Raw genomic sequence first — 25,532 nt, forward strand, 5'->3', positions numbered from 1 at the left:
TTTTATTTTTAACGCGTCAGTTTAGTCCGTCTCCTTGGCTTCCATTTAATTCCATTACTAACCACAGAGCTGGGAGGTGAGCGCCTTCCTCTCCAAAGGCTCCTATAGGGAGGCAGGATATCTGTTCTCTTGTGCCTCTTCCACCTGCTACCCTGGAAAACACAGGGTGAAGGCAAAACAGCATATCGTTGAGGGGCTAAAAGCTCGAACGCCCGATGGGTCAGTCCTGCTCTGCCCACTGCACAACATTTTGGTTTCCTCTGCGAACAGGACCACCCTGTCTCCGAGATGTTGGGAGATGAAATGCTAACTCAGCACAGGACCTGGCACTCGGCGATACTCCCCCAACATGTCAGGGAGCCTGCAGTAGGTCCCCCCCGACCAGTTTCCCCCACCTGATTCACAAAGGGAGGGTTTTCTGAGAAGAGCTGCTGGCCTGTCCAAGGAATTCCTTTCCTGCACAAGTGGGAGTGGATCTATTACCAGGCAACTCAACACCTCTGGCATAACAACATTTGCCAGTGATTTGTGGTTTACAGAGAGCCTTCAGCGGCATCAGAGAACGGGGCCTTGGAGGCAGGCTGTGGTACACAGGCCCTGCCTCTCCCAAGATATGAAAACTTGGGCAGCTCCAGAGTGCTGGGAGCTTCTGGCCCCTTGCTTGTAAAGTGGGACTGCAGCTCCTCACCCCCAGGTCTGAGGTCCAGAAGCCGACATGCAGGTAACAGGCATGTGGTGAGTTCTAAAGCCTTAGTCAGACGTGAGCCATGTCGCTCCATCTTCTCATGGCTTCAGCTTCCAACAGATAGAGCCCTTGAGCAAAGGCTCAGAGACACTACCTATATTGAACGGATTCAAATTGTTCGGAAGAGTCTGGCGAAGTGTTGTGTCGTCTGCCTCCTTCCCCCCCTCCCCCCCCACTCGCACATACACGCGCACACACAGCGTAGCTTCAGACCCCTCCCTCCCAGGTAAGCATCTGAAAGGAGGCAGGCCACTCTTGCTTCTTGTGCCTCCCCTAGGACCACTTGTAAGGAACTTCTTAGCGTAAAAGGCAGCCTGAGCGGTGACTCACTTTGACAAAACAGATCTGCGGTGCAGCCGTGGCCAGGACAGGTCGGCCGGCTCGCTCGGAGCTCGGTGAGGCATCACCTCCCCAGGCACGAACCCGAGCCTCCCGCCATGGCCCAGCTTCCCTGGCTTGTTGGCAGCATGCACAGACATCTGCTCAAGAGAAGGATGCCAGTCAAGCAGCCGAGGGACATGTGGTTCAACTGCTAGGCCAGCACATTCCTCTTGATAGCATTCACCCTCGGAAGAGGCACGCAGCCCGGTGGGACAGGAGGGAGCACGGGGCCGGGAGGCAAGGAGCCAGCACTGTGGGCCCAGGTCCGGTCCTATCACTCGGGCAGGAAGTCACTCGACCTCAGCAATTCCCACTCAGCTTTTGGGTGGTGCTGGTGGGTACCAGACACTCATCATGTTGCCATCCAGCTCCTGACTATGTCCCAGGCTGGGCTCCACCCTGGCTTGCCTCTCAGCTCTACCTGCCTTGAGATGCACAGGAGCTGGGGGCCTCTGGAGGGGATGAAGTTGCACCCCAAGGTAAGGAAGTAGAGGGTGTGTCACACTGATGCTTTGGTCTGGGCCTCTCCCAGAGGTTGTCTGATAAACCCTCTCAGGTCCTGTTAATGCTCTTAGTATCTTCCAGCAGATGTTAATCCCAAATTACAGGTATGTGACTATCCGACCCCAGTCACTACTCGGACAGGGAAGGAAAAAAAAATTCCCCAGTACTGGAAAGTGTACTCCTGGAGTCCTGGGAATCCTGGGTGGCAGTGGGAGCAGGGCTCCAATGCTGAGGAATTCACACTCAGAGGGGATTCAAGAGAAGTTCTACTGAAACACCAGGAGGGTATGAGGTGGGTGGGGAGTTCGGAAGAGAACGACAGAGTATAAGTATTGCAGCCATAAGTATTGACCTTGCTTAGGAGGCCAAAAGCTTGTGGCCCACAGCGTTCCGGTGTCCACGAGGTAACTACTCATTCTGGGGAACCGAGCACCACTGCTGCCCACACAAGTTGTAAACACTGCTGTGGACAATGCCTGGACCGAAACGTTCCCTAGCACGAGAGTGGGCATGATAATGCATCCAGGTTAATATGCAGGATTCAGCCTCCTCGCTGCCAGTGGCCCAAGGCCAAGTCCTCTGGGGACAAAAGCATCAAGTTCAACATTTGAAGCACCCAATCTATGCCAGTTGTGTGGGAGGCAGGCAGGGGAACACGAAACAAGCCGGTGTTCACAATGAGAGTGAAGAACTGACGCAACCCAGGATGGACAGGGGTAGAAAGAGCAGCAGGGAAGGTGGCCTGGGAAGCAGGGAAGGTGCGACATCTCAGCTGATTTTCGAGGCTCGCTGCACGGGAGGAACTGTGTGCTTAGGAACCGGAACAGGGTCCGCTTGGCAGAGCAGGTACAAGGCCGAGACGGGCTGTGAAGGACTCCTTGTGGGTTGAAGTCTGACATCCACCCTTGCACAGCACAGTCATAAGCAGGTTTTAATGTACGGGAGGAGCACAGGTAAGTCAGAATGTTTGAGAAAAAGCCCTTGGATGAGTCAAGAAAAATGGTGGGGAGACAAATGAACTGACTCACGAAATAACCCTGGTGAGAGGTGAAGGCAACATCAAAAAGGCAGAGTTGAGGAACATCACAGAAGGAACACGCAGTACAGATGAGGGGGAAGAGGATCCTGGAGCTGGCTCGTAGGCAAACATAACAAGACTGTAAAATTGCTCTTTGATGGATCCTAGTTCTTGTGGCCACAGAGGGAGGAGAAAGTCATTCCAGCCTTCACGGGCAGTTCTAGATCCAAAGTCTAGCCAGTGTGAGTGGCTGGCTGAAGAGGCCACTGACCTGGACTTCGACGGTGCCAGGTGAAGTGAGGAGTGAGGGGGCGACAGAGATGGCGCAAGCGTCAGAGGAGGGGTCAACCAATGAACACTCCAAAGCAGTGATCTGGAAGGACTCCAGAGAGTTCTCATCCTCCGACTGGAAGGTTTAAGGATCAGCAGCAACAGGCAGGTCGCAGGCAAGGGAATGAAGGATTTTACACAGTTAAAAAACCAAGTTTTTTGATGACAGTTATAGAGAAGATCATTGGAGTTAATGAAATTTAGCCCAGAAGAGAGGCCATGGGAGGGGCAAGGCTGGGGATGCTTGAGAACTGGATCGAGGAATCTGGAAGCAAGTTGGTGACCAGGCAAGCTCAACAGTTTCTCTTTACACCCTCCAAGTTTCCATCAACCAATCAAGGATCACTTGATCACTTCTATACTGCTCTTCAAATATGAAGAAACCATGGTAGCAGTTGTATATAGTAGAGTTGAAGTTATTCTGGTTCTCTTATTGAGATGTTTTGGGACCAAGGTCAAGCTCAAGAGAACCTAGCCTTTAGCACTGAGTCAAACCAACTGCCAGTGAAGGGGGACTTCAAGACCACACCATCTAATGTAGATGACAGCTGAGAGACTGAGGTCGGTAACAGAGCTCAGTTTAAATCAATCCAGCACCTTGGAGAAGAGTCTAAATATTAAGGGAATTATGGCCCCCAAGGTACCCACATATTCCTTCCCCCAGAGAAGGCACCATCTTTCAGACAAGCATCCAAGGCTGATAATGTTGATAACCACTTACCATGTGCGACATGTTTCCAGAAACCTAAAATAAGTTCACCATTGAGGAGGCACAAAGAAACGAGCATAAATGACAAGATCTTTTCAAATATATCTTTATTTCTCAAACTCAAAGCTTTATTGCATCAAGTTCTAACACATTGTGCATTGACAAATGATTTCACCTGCATCACATAAGAAGGTCAGGGACCATTACACCAAAGAGGAAACCTCACACATCCTAGGCACCACTAAGAAATTAGTATTTCAAAGGCTATGCAAATATCGAGTAACAAAAAAGCTTCAAATTTAGTCTAATTTGTATATTTTCATCTATAATAATTTGGAAATTAATGGATAAAAACTCAATTTTCTGAAAGCAGCTCTTTTTTTTTTAAATTCATTAAACAAAAAAGACCAGATGCCTTGAGTTTTAAAACACCCACAGATTCATATTATTTAACGACCTCCTCTTTAGCGGACGGTCTCCTCGCCTTCCTAGGCAAATACACATGACAGCCTGCACCAGCTCCCACTAGCCCAGGCAAAACTCCAAGCGTTTTCTTTCACAGCCACTGAAACTATTTTTTTTAAGTGATAGGTAAACAAGATTTAGAATTGGAACTCACAAAAAAAGCATTTATTTCCTGCTCACCTTGGAAGTCTCCACAAATAATCCTGAAAAGTTGGTCTTTCTAAATACACCCCTCATTACACACCCCTCCCTTGGTCCTCTGAATGGAATTGGCTGAGCTGGAGTATGTTCCAAAGTCAGCTGAGACATTTTGGTCTCTGCCAGGTTAAAAATTCAAATTTACCCTTGGCAACTGGCGGTTCCTTCACCTCACAGAATCCACGCACGGGTTCTCCTTGTGTGGAGCCCCAGTCAGATAGCCGGGAAGCAAAGGCCCCGGGGAGCATCAGGGCCTCCGCTCACAACTGGATAACTATCCTTTATTCTCTGGAAGAGGATGCTCGCACTCAGTCTATCTGCATCCTAAAACAAGGCACCAGAACCAGAAAGTTAACTAGAAAGGAGGTTTTCCTAAAGTTAGGAAGTTGCTTTTGAGTGGCACCATTCCCCAGAGTTAACAAAGCAGTACTAGTTAAAATCCTAACCTATCGTGAAGGTGAGGGGCTAATGCTAGCGGCCAAGTTGAAGGAAAAGCAGGTTCAGGGCTTTAGCAAATGGACTACTAATGTGTCACCCCAGAGCATGGGTTCACACACAGCTCACTGAGGCTCAAATCCCCAGGGGGGTGCAGAAAAATCAAACTAGGAAAAAAAAAAAATGCCAAACCACATCCGTGACCGCAGATCAGGAACCCAGCACCTTTCCCACCCGCCTCTCCCCATCTGCCCGGCCCTCCCGGTGTGCGCCATGCCACCTCCCACACCCAGTCGGCGGAACCCTGAGGTGAAGGGGTCAGCGATGTAGTTTAGTTCCAGAGCTGAAGTGAGTGGGTGAGGAAAAGTGTCTCACTGCCAAGGTTAAGAATTAAAGGTGAGATGAAGCTTGAGGCCAGGAATGTATTGTATCCTCTTCTGCCAACACAAGCGGGAAAGGGTACTGTTTCAATCTCACAGCTGCTCAAAGTGATTCCAAGAAGCAGGCTGGGGTAACAGGCTGCATCCTTGCAGAAAGCATCAGAAAACTGCTCAGAGTCCTGAAGCAAATGAGGCTGCTTAAGTCTACACTAGAACTTGCACTTGAACTTTAGTGCCCTTGGCCACTGCCAAGTTTCACATTACTCAACACACAAAGAAGAGGAACCACTGGACTCAGGACAAGCTCAGAGTACCTGGTGCTTGTGTGAGCAGCACGAAAGGCAGGTTTCAGCTAGAATTTCCAGACACCTGAAATTCAAGGTTACCTGGTCTCTTCTGAGGCAGACAAGAGGCTCGGAGAGCAGGTGGAGACACCACTAGACCAGGGCGGTGCTTCAAAGTGCAGCTTTGGTGAGGGCAGCTTTTTACCCTGATGGTTCTAAGAACACAGGCCTACTCTCGAACTTCAGAACAGCTGGGCTGACTACGAACTGCAGGCGAAGAGAGTTTACTGAGATGGCCATCGTGCAGTGGTAGTAAAGCATTGGGGGGCTGGGAATTTCCAGCAACTTCTGTGCCTCCCTTCATCCTGAAAGGAGGACTAGTACCAGATAGGAAAAAAAAAATATGAGCAGAAAGCACTCCAAGGACAAACTGGGAATTTAATTATTCATGCGGTTCTGATCCTCTCTGCATCTGGTCCCTCGTCACTCACCCTGATCCGTGAGCCTTCTGGTGGAAGCAACACTGACCTCTGTCAGCAAGTGCTTATGTTGGTGGCTTCATCATATTTCAAAGCTTTGGTTAAACAGATCTCTCATTTTTGTGCAAACATGTTGCCATCTGACCACAATGGCAGTTTTTAAGGTCATGGATGACCACGTAGTTTTGAAAGCTGGGGCTCAGTCTTCATTGCCCTTTTTAACCCTGAAGCACCCCAGGGCCCCTCTCAATGTAGAACCAGCCTTGACTCAAAGCCGTGAATTTAGATACAACTATGGCTCCCAGGGAGACGGGAGCTGCCTACGCTGAGAAGTGGCTTCTATTCGCCTAGTCCACAGCACGGATACCGAGTCACGCCCGATCTGCTTTCAAGAGGACCTAGACATCACGTTCTAGAAAAAAGTCCTGAAACTATAATCTTTAGAAAAAGGTAAACCACTCCTTTTCTACTAAGCATTAAGGCAACTTCATTGCTTCAAGCAAGAAGCAGGCAATCACGCAGGGTTGGCATTTTTACGGCCACGAGAGAATGCAAAAATCTGGAGCGTGGATTTGATCAATCACTTGAGAAACCAAGCTGGCTGGCAATATTGCGTTCTATGCCTTGATAACCCTGAAGTGATGTTTTCCAAGACAGCCCACAGACAGTTTCAAAACACAAAGTCCCGTAAATAAATCTACCAGGAAAGCAACAGTAAGTAGCCTAGAACTCTCCCATTTCCTAAGCCTGCTTCAGACTAGAGAGTAACACTGTTTTCCTTCTAAAGTGCAGAGTACAAACAGGTATGGTCAATCTACCAGAGTAAGGAAGATTCTCCTTCGTTCACTTGCTTCTTCCCAAATACACCGGAAGTAGTCGCCGGGAGGTGCCTCAGTGGCTCTGATCCACATGAGGCCCGACTGATGGGACGGGCGGCCACCTCACATGGAGCACAGGGACAGCAGGGGAGATTCTAAAGCCATTTTCTTAAACCAAAGAACTCTGCCCGCAAGAGCGGACCATTCCACAGGTCACTCAGATCTACTGAAACTCCCGGATTCATCTGCTGTCCAAAAAGCCTGGAAAAGGAAACCACTATTTTTTCTGGGGGGGGGGATGAGAACAAAAACAAAATATCAGCCAAAGTACTCAAACCAGCCAGTCATACTTGGAATGTGACCAAAATGGGTTTCCAATTAAAAGGTGAGAAGACCCTCATGTCAGTTACTGCAACGACTCTAGACTCACAACCTTAGTCTTGGGAAGAGCAAAACGGAAGTGATGAGCTGATGAGGGGGAAGAAATGTCATTCAACAAGAATTCCTTACGTTAAAGAAAAGAAAAATTGAACATTCACGTTTCCTATTGACAGTCACCCCACCACCACTACCACAATTCTACTTAACATTATGTTGCACATTTTATTTTGCTTTCAAGTTACATTTCAAGAAAAGGTCACTTTTTTTTTTTCTCAGCGATATCTCACAATTCCTCGTGATAGCACAGCATCTAAACCATAAACCACTTTCAACCAGATCTCAATTCTCCAGCTACTGGCTTTGGTTTATTGATGAGAGAAATCCTCAGCTCTGCTGACGGAGAATAAACATAAGCAAGTCAGTCCTTTGAACAAAAATTGAGTCACAAGAGCACCCTCATGTTTACCATTTTCTGCCCGACTGAAATTGATAACAAGAAAACAGACAATCAGCACAACTTTCATGCAACGGCTGGGGATTGCACATGAGGGCTGCGCGGCCTCCCCCGGGCACAGGCGAGAGGACCAGCAGCTGACGACTTCTCAGACACTGCCCAAGCGTCCCCCCAACCTCAGTGACTGCAGAGCCCAAACGCCCCGTGCCGATGTTTGGGACATGCCATGTTAGTGTCTGTCTTGGAAAGATGTGGGTAGGCCATACTTCCTATAACCTTTTCCAAAGTGGCACTGAAATAACAGGTCCCTTTAGGGTTGGCTCATGATACACTGTAGACCCATTCCAATGGGTACACAAAGGAAAAAAAAAAGCAGAATCAGAGCTGAGTTCCCCTTTAAAAGCCAAACGCCTACATCTAGAAGGAGGCTCCCCTACCTGAGAGCCCTTGCCCTAGTGGGATTCCCACTGTGGAAACCCACAGGTCTCAAGGTTAGTTACAGGGCAGCCAGGTGGGGTACGGCTGGCTGTAGGTGACTGGGGGCTGGGCAACGTAGTAGTTGTTGAAGTTGCCGTCGCTGACGTAAGGAGCAGGCTGGTAGTAACAGGTGACGTTGGTGGCGTTGGGGATGATGTTCTGCTCCGCCAGCACGCGCAAGGCCAGGAGGGAGATGAGGTTCAGCGTCTGCCTCCGTTCGTGCCCCATCAGACACACGGTGCTCTCGTTCACCACCCGGCGCAGGGTCATGAGGTAGTCGTACTTGCTCCTCTCCTCTTCGGCGAAGTGGTTCTGAAGGTAGGTCTCCAGCTTCCTCTGCTGTTCGAGGATGTCAGGGAAATCAATGAAGAACCTGGAGCACATGTAACGCTCCAGGGTCTTGATCTCTTCCTGGTCGGTGGGCCTGAAGTCCCGCACCAGGAGGTTGCTGTACTTGAGCAGCCCCCCGCCCCGGATCTCCTCGGGGTTCTTGGTGGCGATGAGTCTGTTCTGCAGGTGGTCGAAGGCTTCCTCGAAGTCCCCATACACGCTCTCCCCAATCACAGTGGGGTGCAGGTGCTCGGAGATGGGGTTACTGGAGCAGTCGTAGAAGAAGAGCAGCGAGTCCAGGATGATCTGAAAAGAGTCCACGCTAAACTCGAACTGACGCCGGATGGAGTCGACAAACTTCAGCTCCACGTTCCTCCCATTCTTGTTGGAGAGCGAGATCAGGCTCCAGCGGTCTGTGTCCGTGCACACCTTCACCAGCTTCTGGACGTAAGCCTCCTTCAGGGTGACTGGGCTGATCTTGAGCTTGTTCACGCCCTCCGGCAGGAAGTTCAGAAGGGAGCACAGAACCACATCCCTGACCAGCTGAAACTCGGCCTCCGTGGGAAGAGCCACGTGAAAGATGAGGTCCAGGTCTTTGCAACCCAACCCGTTGTCTTTGACCAAGACGTGGCCGGCTGCTGAGCCGTTCAGCCGCACATCCTGCACTTTAATGCCCGCCTCCTCCAGCCGGCAGCGGACGGTCTGGACGATGTCCTTCAGGGTTATCTCCAAGGTTGGAAAGTTGCCTCGTCCGTGGATGGGGACGACCTCGGTCAGGACCTCGTGCAGCCGGCTCACCTGGTCCCAGTTGAGCACACTGAAGGACACGCAGTCCCTGGTACTGCTGCTCTCCTCTGCCATCTCGGGGTGTCCTTGCCAGGGAAACTGAAAGTGAGGGGGAGAAACAGTTAGCGCTCACTCCTACGTGGCAAAGCGGCTCCGGGGACTCAGAGATGATGCTGGTTTCTCTCTGAACCTCTTTCTTACTGTAAAGAGGAAAACAGCACCTACTGCCGGGTGCTGCTGAGGGCTAAGTGAGTTAGACGTGGCAAAAATGGCGCCGGCAGGCAGAAAGGAGAGAATACACGTAAACTTACCCTATACTGAATCTGACAACTTTACAATTTTGTTTTCTGTGGGGTTTGTTTTGTTTTATCCGTGTGGGGTAGGGTGGGGGCAGAGTTTGTGTGCGAAGGGACGCAGACAAACTTATTAAGCCAAGTAACCTAAACCCAACGTTACTCAACAGAGGACCTATGGGTGTTGCTAATTTTCCTTGTTTTCTACGGAAAATCACCTCTCCTGCTTTTGGCACCGTAACTACGCCTAGGCTATAATGCCCACATAGAACACACGACCTACCAAAGACTCCTTCACTCTGTGAATACATAGATTCTGAACGCCAGGCTACAACCACACAGAGAACAGAGAGTCGGTTTAGTCCTGCTAGAATCCAGCACACTGATACGCTCTTCACTTACGGGAGCCGTCTGCCCTATAACAAACACTCCTGTTATCCGGGGTATCCAGGCTGGGCCCAAGGAACTGTCTGAGGGACAGGATTCCTGAGTAACAGAGGGTTAGGTCAGGGGCGGAGGGAACCGCTCTGCCCGGCACGGAGGCCTGACACAGGGTGTGGGAAACCTCCCTGGGGTGGTGTGACCTTTCAACTGTGTTTCCTTCAAGCCACCCAAGGAGAGCAGCTGGCGCTCGGCACCAGGAGCAAAGCGCGCCTCTCGCAGCTCACCTGTTAGAACCACAGAGTTACAAAGTAATTTCTAGCTAAGTTAGACTCTTCAGAAAATGAAACGCTAGAAATCCTACTGCGGAAGAACAAAAGCGGATACGCTAGAAAGCCAAGGGGCCTGTGGATCCACTTGGGTCACCTGTTAGCCAGACAGATGTCAGAGCAGAAACGAGAGGTTGAGGTGCTGTCCTCAGACTTCCTCGCAAATTGGCAGAAAAGTGATGGGGGCGGCAGAACTGACTTGCCAGACACACACGGCCCATCCCGATGACCTGCAGTCTCAGGGTCTGGAAGCTGCTGCTTTTGGATGCACACCCAGCGTGCGCTGTCCTGGGGTTCCAACTTGAGTTTTCAGTCTTGCACTGGTGCTGGGGATCCTCACCTCATCAACAGGGCTCAGATCAATGGGACAGTTGTCAGTCTGTGCTGGGGCACCAAGGGACATGCCGAGACAAGCTTTCTAGGAGTTGGCCATTAAGAGGAGGGTGAGAACACGACGTCTCAATACAAGGCAGTGTGTAGGAGAAAGAAAATGTAACAAAAGGGTAGAAGAAAGAAGCACCCCCTGATTGGGGTGAGCAGGGAGGCCACAGAGGAGCTCACATGGGGAGGGGATGCCGGCCGACAGGAAGGCTGGGGCTGAGGGGCAGCAGGGAGCACCCAGCTGAGAGCCGGCAAGTTGTCCAGTCTGGCCAGCATGGGCCTCTCCTCTAGCCGGATCACAGGCTCCCTGTAGGTTAAGGGACAGAATCTGCTTGGCCGGGCAGCAGGAAGGTTGATCACATGATCCAAGCAGGCTCCAGGAAGACCGATGGGGGATGGGCAGGCTTCTGCTCCTGCCTGAAGAATACTCGCCAAGGGGAAGATAAAAGTTTCCCTGAAAACCTGTTTGGACAGCGTTAGGAGGCCCTAGGCCATCTAGATTATCCTACCAAAGCACTTCTGCGTTAAGGAGACCAAGCAAAATTGGTGATGAAATGCTGCATGTTTACTGTGGCTGGCCTTTGGCTTCAAGTCAGCTCTGAAACAGCAGAGTTCTCTTTTTTAATGCGTTCTATGCACACTCAGTTCTTTGTGGCCCCTTTTACGACGAGCATGCAGTACACTTGTACCCATTATCTAGGGCAGCACGCAAGTTCAAGCGATCGCAGAAAGGTATGACTCCAGCTTTGTTTTGAGACACGGCCAAACTGTGATTTGGTGGCATGGGTTTCTGTCAGGCATGCTGACCTACCCATAAGAATGCAACTTGCTTTACACCCTGTGGATCACCTATTAGTGTGCTTCCAAGGCTTGTGCGGATGATACGGGCAAAAGAAGTCACAGCAACAGGAGAGATGCTGTTCAATCAGTACTTGGAATAGAAGGAACAATTAATTTTAAGAAAATCTCCAGGAAGAAACTCAATAATGTTGTAGAGGAGAATAGTTGTAGGAATCACTTTTGACTCATGCCATTTTTTTAAGGACTTGTTTGAAAAAAAAAGAAAGCCATGTAGAGTTAAAGCCAGGACTACTCCTACCTCTAGAACAGTGGTTCTTAACATTAGAAGAGGGACATCTGGGACTGGGGAGAATCTGATGAAAGTGATCGCTTCTTCAGGGGGGAGGGGTTGGGGGGCAGGGAGTGGGATGGGGGGGTGCACTTATGCCTGAAAATTTTTATATGTTTTAAAATCCCTGAACTTGTAGTAGATTCAAAGTGAGAATCTATTTTAGACTGAAAATTGGTAAGGTTTATATGGGAGGAGGGGGCAGGAATAGCCAGGAGAGTTACGAAGAATAGGACATACAATAGGCTGGTAAGAGATATTATGAAGCCACAGTGATGGAAACAGCGTGCCACTGCACAAAAAGACAAGCTGGTGAAACAGAAACTTTTAAATCCAGAAATAAAATCTAATACATAAGGAGATTTAGTATACAATAAAGGAGGCATTTCAAAATAGTAAAGGGAAAGTTTTGAGACATCTGGATAATTATCTAGATTTAAAAAATACGCAAAGATGGCTCCTGAGCTGGTGCCGATCTAAGACCTAGATGGAAGAATCAAAGACTTAAGTGTAAAGGATGAAACCCTAAGAGCACCAGAAAAAAACCCACGAAACTTATGTACACTTACACAGGCTCGGCAGTCCTTTCTAAATCACATAAAACCTAAAAGTCAGAAAAAAATTGATATATTTGCCTATATAAAAATATCTACATGGTGAAAACACCAAAAAGAAGTGAGAAGACAAAACTAGGAAAATATTTGTAACATTAGACCAAGTACTAATTTCCTTAATGAATAAGGAGCTCCTGCAGATCAGAACCACAGAGTCCCAACATAAGATGGGGTAGAGGACACGAACAGTGGCTCAGACCTGTAACATAGTCAGCCTTACCTTAAAGGATGGGCAAATTTAGACTATGATGTGTCATTTTTACCCATCAGATTGGCAAAGACCGAGAAGCAGACACTTTTAGTGCACTGTCCCTGGGTTCTCTTTGAAGAACGACGTGGGATTCTCAATTTTAAGAGGACACACTCTTTGGCAAAGCAATTCAACTTCCACGAAGTCTACTTTGGATTTTATTCTATGGGTACATTTGCAAATACACACAAGGATATTCACTGAAGCATAATAAAGCTACAAATAATCATCAGTAAAGAAGGTTAAATGACTCACAGGTACACAACAGTATACAAATGCACGCAGGTGTCCAAAAGAAAGGTGGCAGCTCTCTCTGTATGAATATGAAGTGCTCATCAAGGTCTATTAACAGAAAAGTGTGAAACTGTGCAGAAAGCGTAAGTCTGCGCTTGTCATACAATCAGAAGTCCCTGGAAGGAGACGCTAGTGGTTCCGACTACACCAAATGCGACTGCTAGGCTGGGAGAGGGTAACAAAGGAGACTTACTTTCTCTCTTTTGAATTTGGGACCTACACATGCATTACCTGAAAAAAAAAATCCTTTGAGCCATGTTCCAAAGTCTGTCCCCTACAAGCCATCTAACCTGCTACCTTGTTTAATTCCTTCGATGCCTTTCCTCCTAGCCGTCCCCACGTCCCCATGTTCAGGTGCCAAAATCAAGTACACTTGGAGGCTTCCCTTCCAAGCCTTAAAAGCTGATCCCCAGATCAGCAGGGGAAGAGGAACAGTTTTTCTCCAGAAGAGCTTTTAGCCAATTTTCTACTTACGTGTTATTTAAAAGAAGATGTCCATTGTTTATCCAAAAAAAAAAAAAAAAAACCCAACAAACCCAAACTTTGAAACTAATGGATAAGCCATCTCATCTAGCACCATTTTATGTTTGGTATCCAAAAATGTTTTCTGTAGTTTTACAAGATTCGCTATTTCTCATTTCAGACATGGTACAGCTTTCCCCATGATGTTGCTGATTATTGTCTACAGTTGTAAGAACCTTAATAAATGCAATAAACACTTTTTCAGGAACCTAAGATGCCCGTGGTTGGCCTCTTCCACGCCAGCAACTCCTGACACATGTATGAATAGTGGCGTCAACTGTCAGAAAAAAGCAGTCTACATAAAAGCACAGCGCGGGATACACAGATGCCGAGCCCATGGGTAGCTATTAATTCTCTCAATTTACGGTGATTTAGACATAGAGGAGTCCAGGCTACTGAAGGCTCAGATGTAGGCTGATTTCACATTTGGCGTCTAGCCCCCCGAAGAGCCCAAAGTAAGTTACTGAAGCCTGTTAGAAAGCAATCTTTTGTTTTCTTCCCCGCCCCCTACCCATCCAAACAATTTCAAGTATCAAAAGCACATTTTTAAGTTACTTAGACCAACACTAGAATACATTTATTACTAGAATAAATCCAAGTCATAGGCCCTTAGTGCTTGGATAACACACCAGAGCACAGTGTAACAGTTTTAATTAACCACTTGAGATCAACATTGATATAATCCCCATATAAAAGAACCACGTGAAACACACACTCTCAAATCATGACAGGAAAATTCTAACCAGCAGAATTAATAAAATGGTAACCAGGAAAAAAAATTCATCTGAAGCCTGGTAAATTCAAAGTGTTTGATTTCCTTTCATTACCAGAGAAGCAGATTCACTGTTATTCCGCACAGGAGAAACTGGGAAAGGTAGGAACCGTGACTCCTCACTGATTTGAAAATTCAGGCACCTTTTCACCAGTGAGGATGACCAACCACCTACTCAGCTTAAGCTACGTAGTCTTCTAAAAAGTTTGGCTCGTGATGAACGGCACCTCCGGGTGCCCCTGAATTCCCTTTTATCATCTGGCTGCAGCAGCAGGATAAAATACACATATTCCTGGAAAACAGGTTTGCAGAGATGACAGCAAAAGGTGAGAGGGATAGACAAACTGAGCCCAAAGACTAAACCGAGCTCCCCAAGGACAAGCTGATATCTAACTTACCTTTGTTTCCCGCTGCCTGGACACTCAAGGCAGGTTGATCTGAAAACCACTTTGAGCCCTCATGGAAAAAGAGTCCTGCTTCCTAGCTTACTTAGACCCCAGAAACAAGAGGGGCAGAGGCGGTGAAAGCATGCGGGATTCGAGGCGGGCAAGCAGGCCTGGCAGACGGACAATAAGAGCGTCTGTAGCACTTCCCGGCCTTATGGCCCAGCGCTCAGTTGAGGCAACACGGAGCCTTGTTTGTGCCTGGCACTAAGACGCAGACCCTGCCCAGAGAGCCCTGGCACATGTGGACACGCACATCCACGAAGCTGAAGGCAGCATATACTTCAGCCTAGGTCTGCGATGTTGAACGTGCAAGCTCCAGAAGGCTTCAGGGGAACGCTGTGGTCAAATGAGGCACTCTCAGCCGTGGCAGCCCTCCATCCAGTCCACAGACAACTGAGCGACACCCTCGTCCTCTGACCCTGCTGTGGGCTTAAGAACACAAAAGAAACCCAAACACATTCCGGCGCTCCTTTGATGACAAAATTCCCTCTCACTGATAGCTGGATGCTACCCCACGGCCTGGATCCTCCCAGTGACACTTCCCAGCTCAGCGTGGAGACCCAGCCATGGGCAGTGGGCCAAGCCTGGTGACAGACTCCAAGGGAGTGTGTCTGTGGAACAAAGACCCCTTCTGTCCCCAGCTCCTGGCTAGGGGGGATCCCATGGCCCCGTGGCTGGCATCTTCCACAAAAACTCTTGTCCTCCGTGGACAACAGAGGACCTTTTAAGCAGGAAGAAACTACTTTACTGCGTATAAAGGCCTAGAGAATTTAGGCAGAAGTGAAAGCAGAGGGCAACACGTGTCATAATACCCTCTCCCGCCTCTTCCCTCATCCAGCTGAGTGAGTGGAAATGACAACTCTGGGCCTATTTCTTTCTCTTTTTTTCCTGTAAAATGAAGGCATAGAGTGTGTACCAGCCAATGGAAGGGTTCTCGGTACAAGCCACTTCATGTCCATTCCTATTTATCCTCACAAGCACCCGAGGAAGCGACAATTGTCCCCTTTTCACAACGACTAAGATCAGAAAAGATGAAGTGAACTGACCCCAGACTCCGGAGCTAACAGTTCTGACTCCTGGAACTGGCCACAACCTCCACCAAGGTCAAGTTCTGCCACTGGCAGGCGAGAGGTGGGGAGAGGGCAGTAAGCTCACGCCACAAACCCACGTGTACACGGGGATGGCCAGGTCTTGCTGCTAACAAAGTGACCCTTTCTAAAACAGCAAATTTTATTGGTCTTATCCGAAAAAAAAGGAGAAAGCTACACTCTGCTCACTACGTGACTATGACACCTTATCTTCCCATCGCCCCTTGTCCCCACCACACATGCACACATGCCAAAGGCAGCAACGCTTGAGTCAAGCACCCTTTACGCCTGCTTGAGTGCAGACTCCAGGCGAGCAAAGGTACGGGTCCGTGTTCGGAGCATAGAGGGGCCCTTCAGAGAGGCACCGAGAAGGCCGCTCACTGGCCACAGTGTGGGAACCCCAGCTGTCCAAGGGGAGGCACGCACACCGGCTGTGTCACAACACAAGCACTTTACTATCCTCGCCCACAGCCTTGTGCCACTGGGGTTCATTTACCACTTCCTCGGAAGCTCTGGCAGGCACTGACAAGTGCAGAGCCCTCCAGGGGCTCTTCACGTAGAGCTGGTCACAGCCAGGGGACGCCAAATGTGACTAGATGTTTGGCCAGGCGCCCGAACATGAGCCACCAAACTATGTGACTGCATCCCACAAAGCAGCGAGACAGTGCTGCAAGGGCTTCACCGGGACTGACTCACCCGATCCCGATGACTATCGTCCCTACTTCATGGGCAGGGAAACTGGGGAGCAAAGGGGATACGTGCTTTATTAACGGTCCAAGGATGCGCTGCTGTAAGTGGCAGAAATGGGCCTCAGGAGGCTTCCTAAGAGGTGGACAGCCCGCATGCATGTGCTGGGGTGGTGGCAGGGCTTCGAAGGTAAACTGGGTGCTCAGGAGTTGTAGGAAGGAGACGGCAGTAAGAGGAGAGAAAAAGAGAAGAAAGGTATGAAGGTTTGTTCTGAGATGGCGGGAAAGAAGTCAGCTAGATGTGCGAAGGCCCCCTGTGTGGAGTAAGGCCAGAGGGCAAGTGCCGAAAGCAAAGCAGAAGCAGCTGGAACTAAAGTATCTACAACTGATGGGACAGAAACTGTCACCACCCCCCCACCAGCCAACAAAACCATCATGGATGTGGGGGTGTATCCAGCCTGGTGGGAACCACCAGAATTGCACGTGATTCAGCACAGACACGCTAACACTTATGCGGATGCTTGTTGTAAAGGAACAAGGGCTGAGAGAGGAAAGCCAGGGTCCTCACTCGTGATGGAGCTCTGGGCAGCGGTGGTTTCAGAGAAGGCAAGTCGGGAAGGCAGAGAGAAGCCAGAGTGGAGGAGCTGGGATGGTCAGCTTGCTAGACGAGCAGACAAGCATTAGGAGGAAAAAATAATGGTACAGGAGGGAACGTTTAAGAATGGGCTGGCCCTGATCTGGGTCTGCAACCAAGGCACGTGCCCTGCTCACGGGCTAAAGGAACGGCTGCTGGGATTCGCGCTGGTGGCTGGAAGATCAGGAGTGTGAATCTGCTGACGAAGCCAACGGAACAGGACACCCCTGCAGACAAGAGGGCACTTTTATCAGATCTAAGAAACAGACAACCCAACTGGAGCTGCAGAGGGAAGGAAGGTAAGTTTGCAAGAAGTGGTTAGGATCCCAAGGGCTGGCACAGGAAGGAGAGCTGGAACAGACCTGAAAACAGAAACAGCCTGGAACAGCCTGACCGACACATGCACGTGGAACCTGAGACTGGACACCTGTCCCTTTTCCCACTTGCTTGTGGTCTGAACCTTGAGATTCTTTCGTCCTCGAGAGCGCGCCAAGCGCTTGGAATGACCGCAGACTTGATACACGCAGAAACAGATTAGTAGTCAGAAAGGAGAAAAAGCAGGGTCAACACGGATTCAGCCTTCTGCAGAGACATCCTCCCTTACTCCTTGAATTCCTAGGGGGGTGAGGGCCGGAGTTATCTAGGTCCAGGGGGCAGCCTGAGCCAGTCTTCCGTCCGCCAGCTGCCAGCCCCTCAGTGGGGCCCCAGGCCCACCTGGGAGGAGGCCACATTCTGGAGGAGGAGCAGACTCCTCCACTGCCCCCAAACACACTGCAAGGTTACAGATAACCAAGATGCACACCTGGGTTTAACGTACACGGATTTAAGAGTTTAGACTAGTAGGCAACCCAAAGCAACAGAACCAGATAAAATAAAGCCTTGTTTATTAAAAGAACACTAAAATATATTGTTAACATTTCCCCAAAAGTTGTGTTTACAGTTGCCCAAACACCCACAAACACACTATCTCAGTTCAAAGGAGTCCGCGCCACATACCACAAAGCTGTGCCCAGGGAACAGTCTCTGGGCCAGTGACACCAGCCCCGCAGGTGGTTTTTTCTCACTCTGCTCGAGCTCATTCAGCCGGAGGCCTCAATCCGTTTTCTCGGGGTTACCAGCATCCTCCTAGCCATTTAACACTGATGTTTACTAGAGTCAAAAAATTTAGTTCGATTCCCACAGCAACTGGGATGCTGCCCGGGGCTTCTCACAAGGTCTCACTCCCCACTGATGCCAACATACAGTCTTCATGGTTATCAGCGGCAGGGCCCCGCCCACAGACACCGCCCGCCCCGTGAGGACTCCAAACAGTTTAAAGTGCTTCCCCGCCTTTCAAAATAGGATGCTTGAGCAAGTGTGGCTGGAGAGATAACACAGGGAGAACTCATGCTGTGGCTGCAAAACAGCATGAAACAGAATCAAAACACTGGCCCAGATGTTATAACAGGGACACCACAGAAGTTCAAGTGCTTAAAAGAATATCCTGAATTGTTGCAAATGTAAATATTAACAAGGCCAGAACACAGATATCTTTGGATGGGAGCGAGGTATGGGAGCCTTGATTTTTCCAAGGTGTCAGCACGATTAAATGCGACATGTACAACTTGAACTGGAAATATTCCTTGTTGCTACTGGGTACCTCATTTCCCCCCATCAAATGCCTCTTTCTAAATCAGAGATGTGACTGGTCTGAACTCATTTAAAGAGATCCCCAGGGCCGGCCCTACAGGCTGACCAGGCCGAGAAAAACAGGACGATTCCTAGGAGGCTTTGTTGTAAGGACGAACAAGTTTACACACAATCCACGGGGTTTAAGGGTTTTTTTTTTATCAAGGGTTGCATCCACGAGCTACCTTACCAATTAACTCTCCAGTTTAGAGCTTTCAATAGTTGTCAGCTGTCCAAAATGAGGACCTCAGTCAGCTAAAAGCTCATCTCGTCACCAGCAGCATCCCTGGGCCTCATCAGGAAAGGGACAAGCAACTCTTAGTTGCTCAGATGCAGCACCTCTCCTCCTCCCCTGGACATGCACACACTTCCTTCGCCGACACGTAAGCATGAGCTGCCTCCATTTCAGTGAGGATGCTAGTTACGCATACAGTTTCAGTTTTGCATAGCTCTTTTCCTGCAGAGTTAACTGTCACATAGCAGATACCTGACCTGCAGGTACTGAGCAAGGCAGCAGCCTGAGTGAACATCACCAGGCTCAATGGTTCCTCTGACAACAGCACAAATACTACTAAAAACAGAAACTTGGGTGGGAGGGCAGAGGACGGAGGGTCAGCAGTGGGATTAAAGGGAAGGAGTGAGACCATGGGATGGTACCTACTTCTGTACTAACCACACCTGCGGTGGCCAACTCACCTTGTCTTTGGTGTCCCTACCTGCCGGAGCCAGACAAGCCACGCATACGGTGCACTGGGATGATCATCACTAAAGTAGCATTTACCGAGTCACGTGCTGTTGCCATCAGGCTTCTCACACACATCTTTTACTTGAAAGTTATTTCCTCTGGCATTTTCAAACTTTAATTATTGATAAATTTTATTTGTTGATAAATTGTTGGAGTTCTGGTCCCCTGCCAGTCTCAGAAGATTTTATCTGCAGTTCTTGGAAATCCTATTACCTTATGATTATTCTCTAAGAACTACAGAAAAACAAAAGAATGAGCTGGACTAGGACTCAAACATCCTGTGTTGTAGTGTCAGGTCTGACTCACATGGTGAATGATTAGCAGCAAGCTGGCCCCAGTGACTGAACTTCTTTTCGTTCTTTCAGATACCTGAGTGTCTACAATGTTCCGAGCATCCTTCGAGGAGCTGAGGAACCATCCAGCAAGAGACCAAGTTCTGCAACAGCAGAGAACAAGATCTCTACTACTGCAGAGCTTAGATCCTAGTTCACACTCTCTGTCCAAAACTTCCGTGTTAACTGTGGTCTCCCACACCAGGAGAATCAGGATTGGAGAGTGAAACATTTTTGCAGATGGGCTAGACCAGCACCACCCCATACTGTTCCCACAAGTTGTTGAGCCCTTGAAATGGGCAAGTCCAGACTGAGATGTGCCATGGATGATTGGAAGATGCAAACTGGATTTTAAGGACTCCATATGTAGAGAAGAAGTAAAATAACTCAGTAATGTTTTTCTATTGATTACAGGTTAAAATTATAATATTTGATATGGGTTAAATAAAATTATTTTCACCTGTTTATTTTTTACTTTTCAATGTGAATACTAGAAACTGAATTATGACTCATATTTCTATTGGACAGCACTGGCCTATTGTTGTCATTACCATGAAGAAATGGAAGAGGCAGAGGTGCGTCCAGGACCAGAACCCAGGTGTCCTGACAACTAAAGCAGCCTCAGAGGTTGGGAGGAGACAAGTGTCAAGACCACAAAGGGCCTGGGCATGGGAGACAGAAGCAGTGTTGGTGCCCCACCCAACAACCGAAGGCTGGCACCTGAACACACAGCAGGTGCTCAGTGAGTGCCCACTTCATCTCTGCTCTGGGACCAGCACTCTTCCCGGGACGGGCTGAGTGTGCGCACAGCCGGCCAGCTGCAGTGTCCTAATGCCCACACTTCTTCAATCATCACAGGCACAGGACAGGGACAAACCGGGTGTGTTTGGGGGTAAGGAGCAGGCAGCCAGGCGAGGTGGAGGATTACCCCTTCTCCCATCCCAGTAAGCTCTGCACAAGGTGAGAGAAGCTTATGGTAACACGAGAGGGTGGGAGCAGTTCAAGATTCATGGGTACTTTTCTCAGAATGTGTTTACAGGAAGTGAATATAGAGACAGATACGGATGTTTCTGTGCTCATCAAACGCAAGATGTTTTTAAAAACTAGAAAATAAGGGACAAGGCAGGAGTGCAAAGCAGTACTGATGAGAAGAGGTATAGGATAAGGGGGTCCCCAGATGGATAAGATCAGAAGCCTTTGAGAAGGGTTCAAAGCTGGATCGAAACACAGTTTGGTGAGGAGAGATAAGTGTTCACTTGTTCAAGTATTTGTGCATCTGGGAGGCGAGGGAGGGCAGTTAGGAAGGGAGGTCTAAAATGAAGAGAAGGCAGAAAGGTTCAGGTCCCCAAAAGGAGTGCATCTTCCGAGGGGGGCAGGTCCTTGAGCTCTTAAGGTGTGCTGGAGGGGCAGGATGGAGAACTGGCCAGGGCAGGGGAGGTGCTCCACTCCGCATCCAGCTCCGATGAGCTGCTGTCTGCAGCCTGAAACCAGGTCAGCGATGGCGATGGGAAACAAAACGCTAAAAAGAGGAAGACTCAGCAGAACTGGCAGGAGTGAATGGGGAGAGAGAAAGGCTGAGTGCGCTGTGTGAGGCTGGTGCTGGGGTGGAAGGCAGGGTGGGATGAGCTGGGAGGGAGGGTCTGGAGGTCACCCTGAGGACTTCCAGCTGTCGCCCAATGGGTCCGCATTGCCCCTCTGGCTCCAAACCTACACCCCAGAGGCCTCCGTTTTAAAAAAGGCCCAGAAGCCACCCAGCCTTTGGGGCTTCCCACTTTTGATCCAAAAACCGGCTCCAGCCCCCGGGGCCCACTAGGCCGCCATCTCCTCATGTGCACTTCCCCCTCCTAGAGGAATGGCAGGCGAGGGCCAGCAAAGCCCTGGAGCCAATTATCAGGAGCACCTCCTGTGCCCCGGGCGGCTCTGGGCACCAGGCCCTAAGCACAGACCCCTGCCTTCCTGGGCTCACATGCCAGCAGTTACGACCAGCTGGCAAACCCCGCATGCCTCCAGGATGTCCTGAGGCCGACCCGGCTCCACTTGCATCCAGAGCGTCTCCACAAGCCTTTCCGCATCCCATCCCCTTGGCCTCCTCGGCACCTGGCACAAACCACTGCCGAGGAAGCATTTAACCACTCACGGACTCAGTCACTGTTATCCAAGAAATAAACACTTTACGCAGTTGGGTGACCGAGACTCCAAAAGGCTCTGAGACTAAAAAACACCCTACCCTGAGAGTTGCTTAACATCAGCAATTATTTCTTCACATTAGTTTTGTCCTATTGTTTCAAGAAGTTCTGGAAACAGTTCGAGAACAGGCTATAGGGCCCAGTTGTACAAATCTATTAATTTTAAACAATTCGTAAGGCTTCCTCACACAGTTGGGTTATACAAAGATGCTTCCCCTAAACCATTTAAACTCCAAATATAAGCTTCCTTATGAATGCATGGAGTGAAAGGATAAAAAAGTGTGAGACCAGAAGTCCTGGCAGCATCACAACAGATAAGCACCACCGCTGTACCCAAGTGGCTTTAAAATACATGAACATCTCTTTGAAGACAGAGATGTCTGCTTCATCACAATACTGCTTATGCCAATGTACTGAACATGCTACAGTCAAAACACCAAGAAGGCAGAAAGCATTTGTCTATATTGCCTTGTTTACCTCAGTGACAGCACAAAAAAGGCAATGGACCTTATCTAACCAGACTAATGCTTTATACCAAGTAACCCCTCTGACTCTGCACTGCTTCCCCTTAATCCCCGTCCCCCACCCATAACAACAAAACAACAGATACAGCCCAGAGTCCAGTATGAGACTGAGAAACCCAACACTTAACTCAGGAAATCAGTCCCAGGCAACCACGAGATGAAGTTTTCTCAGTAACACACACACACACACACACACACACACACACACACACACACACACACAAAGCTCTTACCCAATCAGAGCCCTTGGCTTGTCATTCTTTAGTTCTTTCATGACTGACCCCATGCACACAACATATCAGAGATGAAAATGAAGACAGGGTACTGCTCACTTGATGTTTATTTTTTCCAATTGCTCATTTTCCTAATTTTGTATCACACGTGCCCAGTTTCTGGCCCTGGGAGAACAAGAGCACTGCAGTCCACTCTAAGTTATCTTTACTGCCGGGCAGTTCCTTGGCCTCTCAGAAGTGTGAGGACTCCTCTGTTCTCTGATGGGCCTTGCACAATGTGCACAATCTGGCCCGGCCTTGAACGCTGGGGAATGTGTGCTCAGTGGGGCGCAAATATTGGGAGATGCGACAGGGGTAGGGGAGAGCTTCTGCAACACAGGATGGGATTTCAGGGGCTACTTGCAATCAAACTAGAGCTGAGGCCAGTAAGTAGCGAGTGCCAGGGGTGCTCAACCAAATCACCTTCATTCTGACAAAAAGGCCAAGAACCAAATCCTTTCCTTCAGTGTCACCCTAACAATCTCTGGATACAAGGTAGGTATTGTGGAAGAAACTCAGAGTGTAGCTGTTTGCTCTGTGGGCACATGCTAACATGAAATTAGGGACCTTTGTTGGGTAACAATTTAGAGGCCTCCTGGCAGAGAAAAAAATTATTTTTTATCTTTTACCTGAACAATTATATGCAATACGCCAAAATCTTCTTTCTAAAAACTACCTGAACAATTACATACAATATACCAAAACCTTCTTTCTAAAAACGCCTTAGTGAGACTAAACTGAAGACACGGGTATGCCTTCAGACACAAGGTTTCAGTTATCTCAAGTAAACGCTTCACTCCAGAGACACTAAGCTTCCCATCTTCACAAACAAAAATGTCAAAGGGCAGAACCCCTGCTGGTCCAGCTCAGATGCTTCCCTGAAAACGAAGAGTCAGCATTCTCCAGTCCCTGCTCCAGCCCCTTCCATGGCAGGGTCCCCGGAGCAGGTCTCACTCCCCCCGTAACACCTCCAGGGGCTTGAGACACAGCACAATTCTTGGTAGGTAGAGCTCCTGCCACCCTGACGGCTGCCTGGCTGGCTGCCTGGCTTGCTGCCTGGTTCACTTCCTTGCCAAGTTACTCACGCTGAAAGGTTAGTGTAGCCAACAATGGCCACTCACGTCCCCCCTGCAGGGCAGCTGGGCCGCGCCAGGAGTCTACTTCAGGAGGATTTAATAATCTTAACTTTATTTCCTGGGTAGGTTCTGGTTCCCAACTCACCTACCAAATGTCCTGAATACCAACTGCCACAATATAAACGATTTCACAGTCTTTATAAACGCTTACTGTAAAAGTGCAGCTGCATGTTGTAACTCCACAACAAACAAACCTTTAAAAAGGCAGCAGGTCCCTGCTTAATACAAGGATTTAGTCTGCCTTGCAGAAGCCTTCCTCCAGATAAAAAAGAGAGGGCAAGGGGAGTGAGCTGATCCCTTCCGCGGCATCCAGCCCTAGCAGTCGGTTCTAGTGAGCATGGGTCAACTCGCGTTTTCCAGAGAAACTCGCCAGGCATTTCCCCGGAAGTCTTCCCTCACTTCGAGGTAGCGCCGGGCTGTTTTCTCCCGCAGGCAAGCGTTCTGCATTTCGGTGTACAGGCTACCAACCTGTACTCGCGAGGTCCATCTCCCTCCTCCGACTCCCTCCCACCTTCGCGATCCGGACTGTGACACCTCCCGGGGCAGCTGTGCCTCCAAGCCGCCCGCGGCCCCGCGAACCAAGTCAACTGACGGCCGCGGCTTTCAGTCTACAGGCTAAGCAAGTTTCATTCCTAAAAGGGGAGGACCCAGGTCACAGACGCAGTATTCCCGAGAAGTTTCCGAGAGAAGAGCAGCGCACGAGTCACTCGCTTGGATCACTTTGCTGCCCACGGAGACCCCAGTCTAGCGCGAGTCCAGGAAAAGGTAGGGATCTCCGCCCTCTCCTTGAAACCCCGGTCCTGGCACCGAGCCTGGGAAGCGCCCCTCCCTCCTCAGCCGGATGCGGCCCCTGACCGCGGAGTCTCTAACTGCGCCTTCAGAAACCGCTGCATTCGAATTCGCGCCGGTCCAGCGGGCCGCGGCGTGCACGCCCGCGGGAGCACCGGGGCGAGCCCGAGAGACCTCAAGCAAGGCAGGGGTGGTGCGGACGCCGTCCTACCCCGGGGAGGAGCTGAAGGCCCCCAACACACACTCTTCGGCCGCCCGGCCCGCGCCCGGACGGCGCGCAGCCTGCGGGACGCGCAGAGCAGGAACTCGCTGGAGTTTGCCAGCCCCGGCCGAAGTCTCTGGAAAGTTGTAGCTCCCCCTCGGAGCGATTCGCCGGGCCCTCGGGGGCGGGCTTCGTAGGGGGAGGTGTCGTCGCGGGAGCTGGAGGGGAAGGGAGCACGGGGCCCGGCACCTGTCCGCACCTCCCCTCCGCCCCCCGGGCTCCCACCGGGCACGGTGAAAACTTGAGCTCCGCTCGACAGGGGCAGACCCCCGAGGGCAGAGTGCGCGGCTCTCTGGAACCACCGCATCCTCGCACCTTTGGAGGAGTGGGCCTTGCACTCACCTGGGAGGCGGGGGAGGAGACCACAGAGGCAGGTCCTTGGCGTGGGCAGCCCCCGGCAGGAGCGGCGCGGTCACTACAGCCCCCAGACAGCGGTACCGAGTGAGCCGTCCTGCCGCCGCCCCCTCCGTTCTTATACGGCCTGACCACGCCCCCGCCCGCCCCCACCGCCCCCACCCCCGCCCTTGAGCCAGCCCTCCCGAGGGAGCGAGGGGCGGAGCGGGGAGGAGCCGGCGCCCACGGGATCCTTCCGCCTGGGCGCTGACGGCAAGGGCAGGGCGAACGG

At 50.1% G+C, this 25,532-nt stretch overlaps 1 protein-coding gene across 2 annotated transcripts; it reads right to left on the minus strand.

Moving 5' to 3' along the window:
• Positions 1-3,777: 3,777 nt before the first annotated feature.
• TENT5C (terminal nucleotidyltransferase 5C) lies at positions 3,778-25,397 on the minus strand. 2 transcript variants are annotated; one of them, XM_015249428.3, is made up of 2 exons: positions 25,250-25,397; positions 3,778-9,273 (listed from the first exon to the last, which is right to left on the minus strand). In XM_015249428.3, exon 2 carries the CDS (start codon positions 9,247-9,249, stop codon positions 8,074-8,076), a length of 1,176 nt encoding a protein of 391 aa, XP_015104914.2. In that variant the 5' UTR covers positions 9,250-9,273; positions 25,250-25,397; the 3' UTR covers positions 3,778-8,073. The 2 variants fall into 2 exon arrangements, with proteins under 2 accessions (XP_015104914.2, XP_072824018.1); XM_072967917.1 differs by lacking the exon at positions 25,250-25,397 and adding an exon at positions 14,538-14,887.
• Positions 25,398-25,532: the final 135 nt, after the last annotated feature.

This window comes from Vicugna pacos, chromosome 9 (assembly GCF_048564905.1).
Source record: "Vicugna pacos chromosome 9, VicPac4, whole genome shotgun sequence".
Taxonomy (NCBI): domain Eukaryota; kingdom Metazoa; phylum Chordata; class Mammalia; order Artiodactyla; family Camelidae; genus Vicugna; species Vicugna pacos.

Coding starts and splice junctions, on each gene's coding strand:
- TENT5C (XM_015249428.3), bottom strand. CDS start 9,249: ATGGCAGAGGAGAGCAGCAGTACCAGGGACTGCGTGTCCTTCAGTGTG.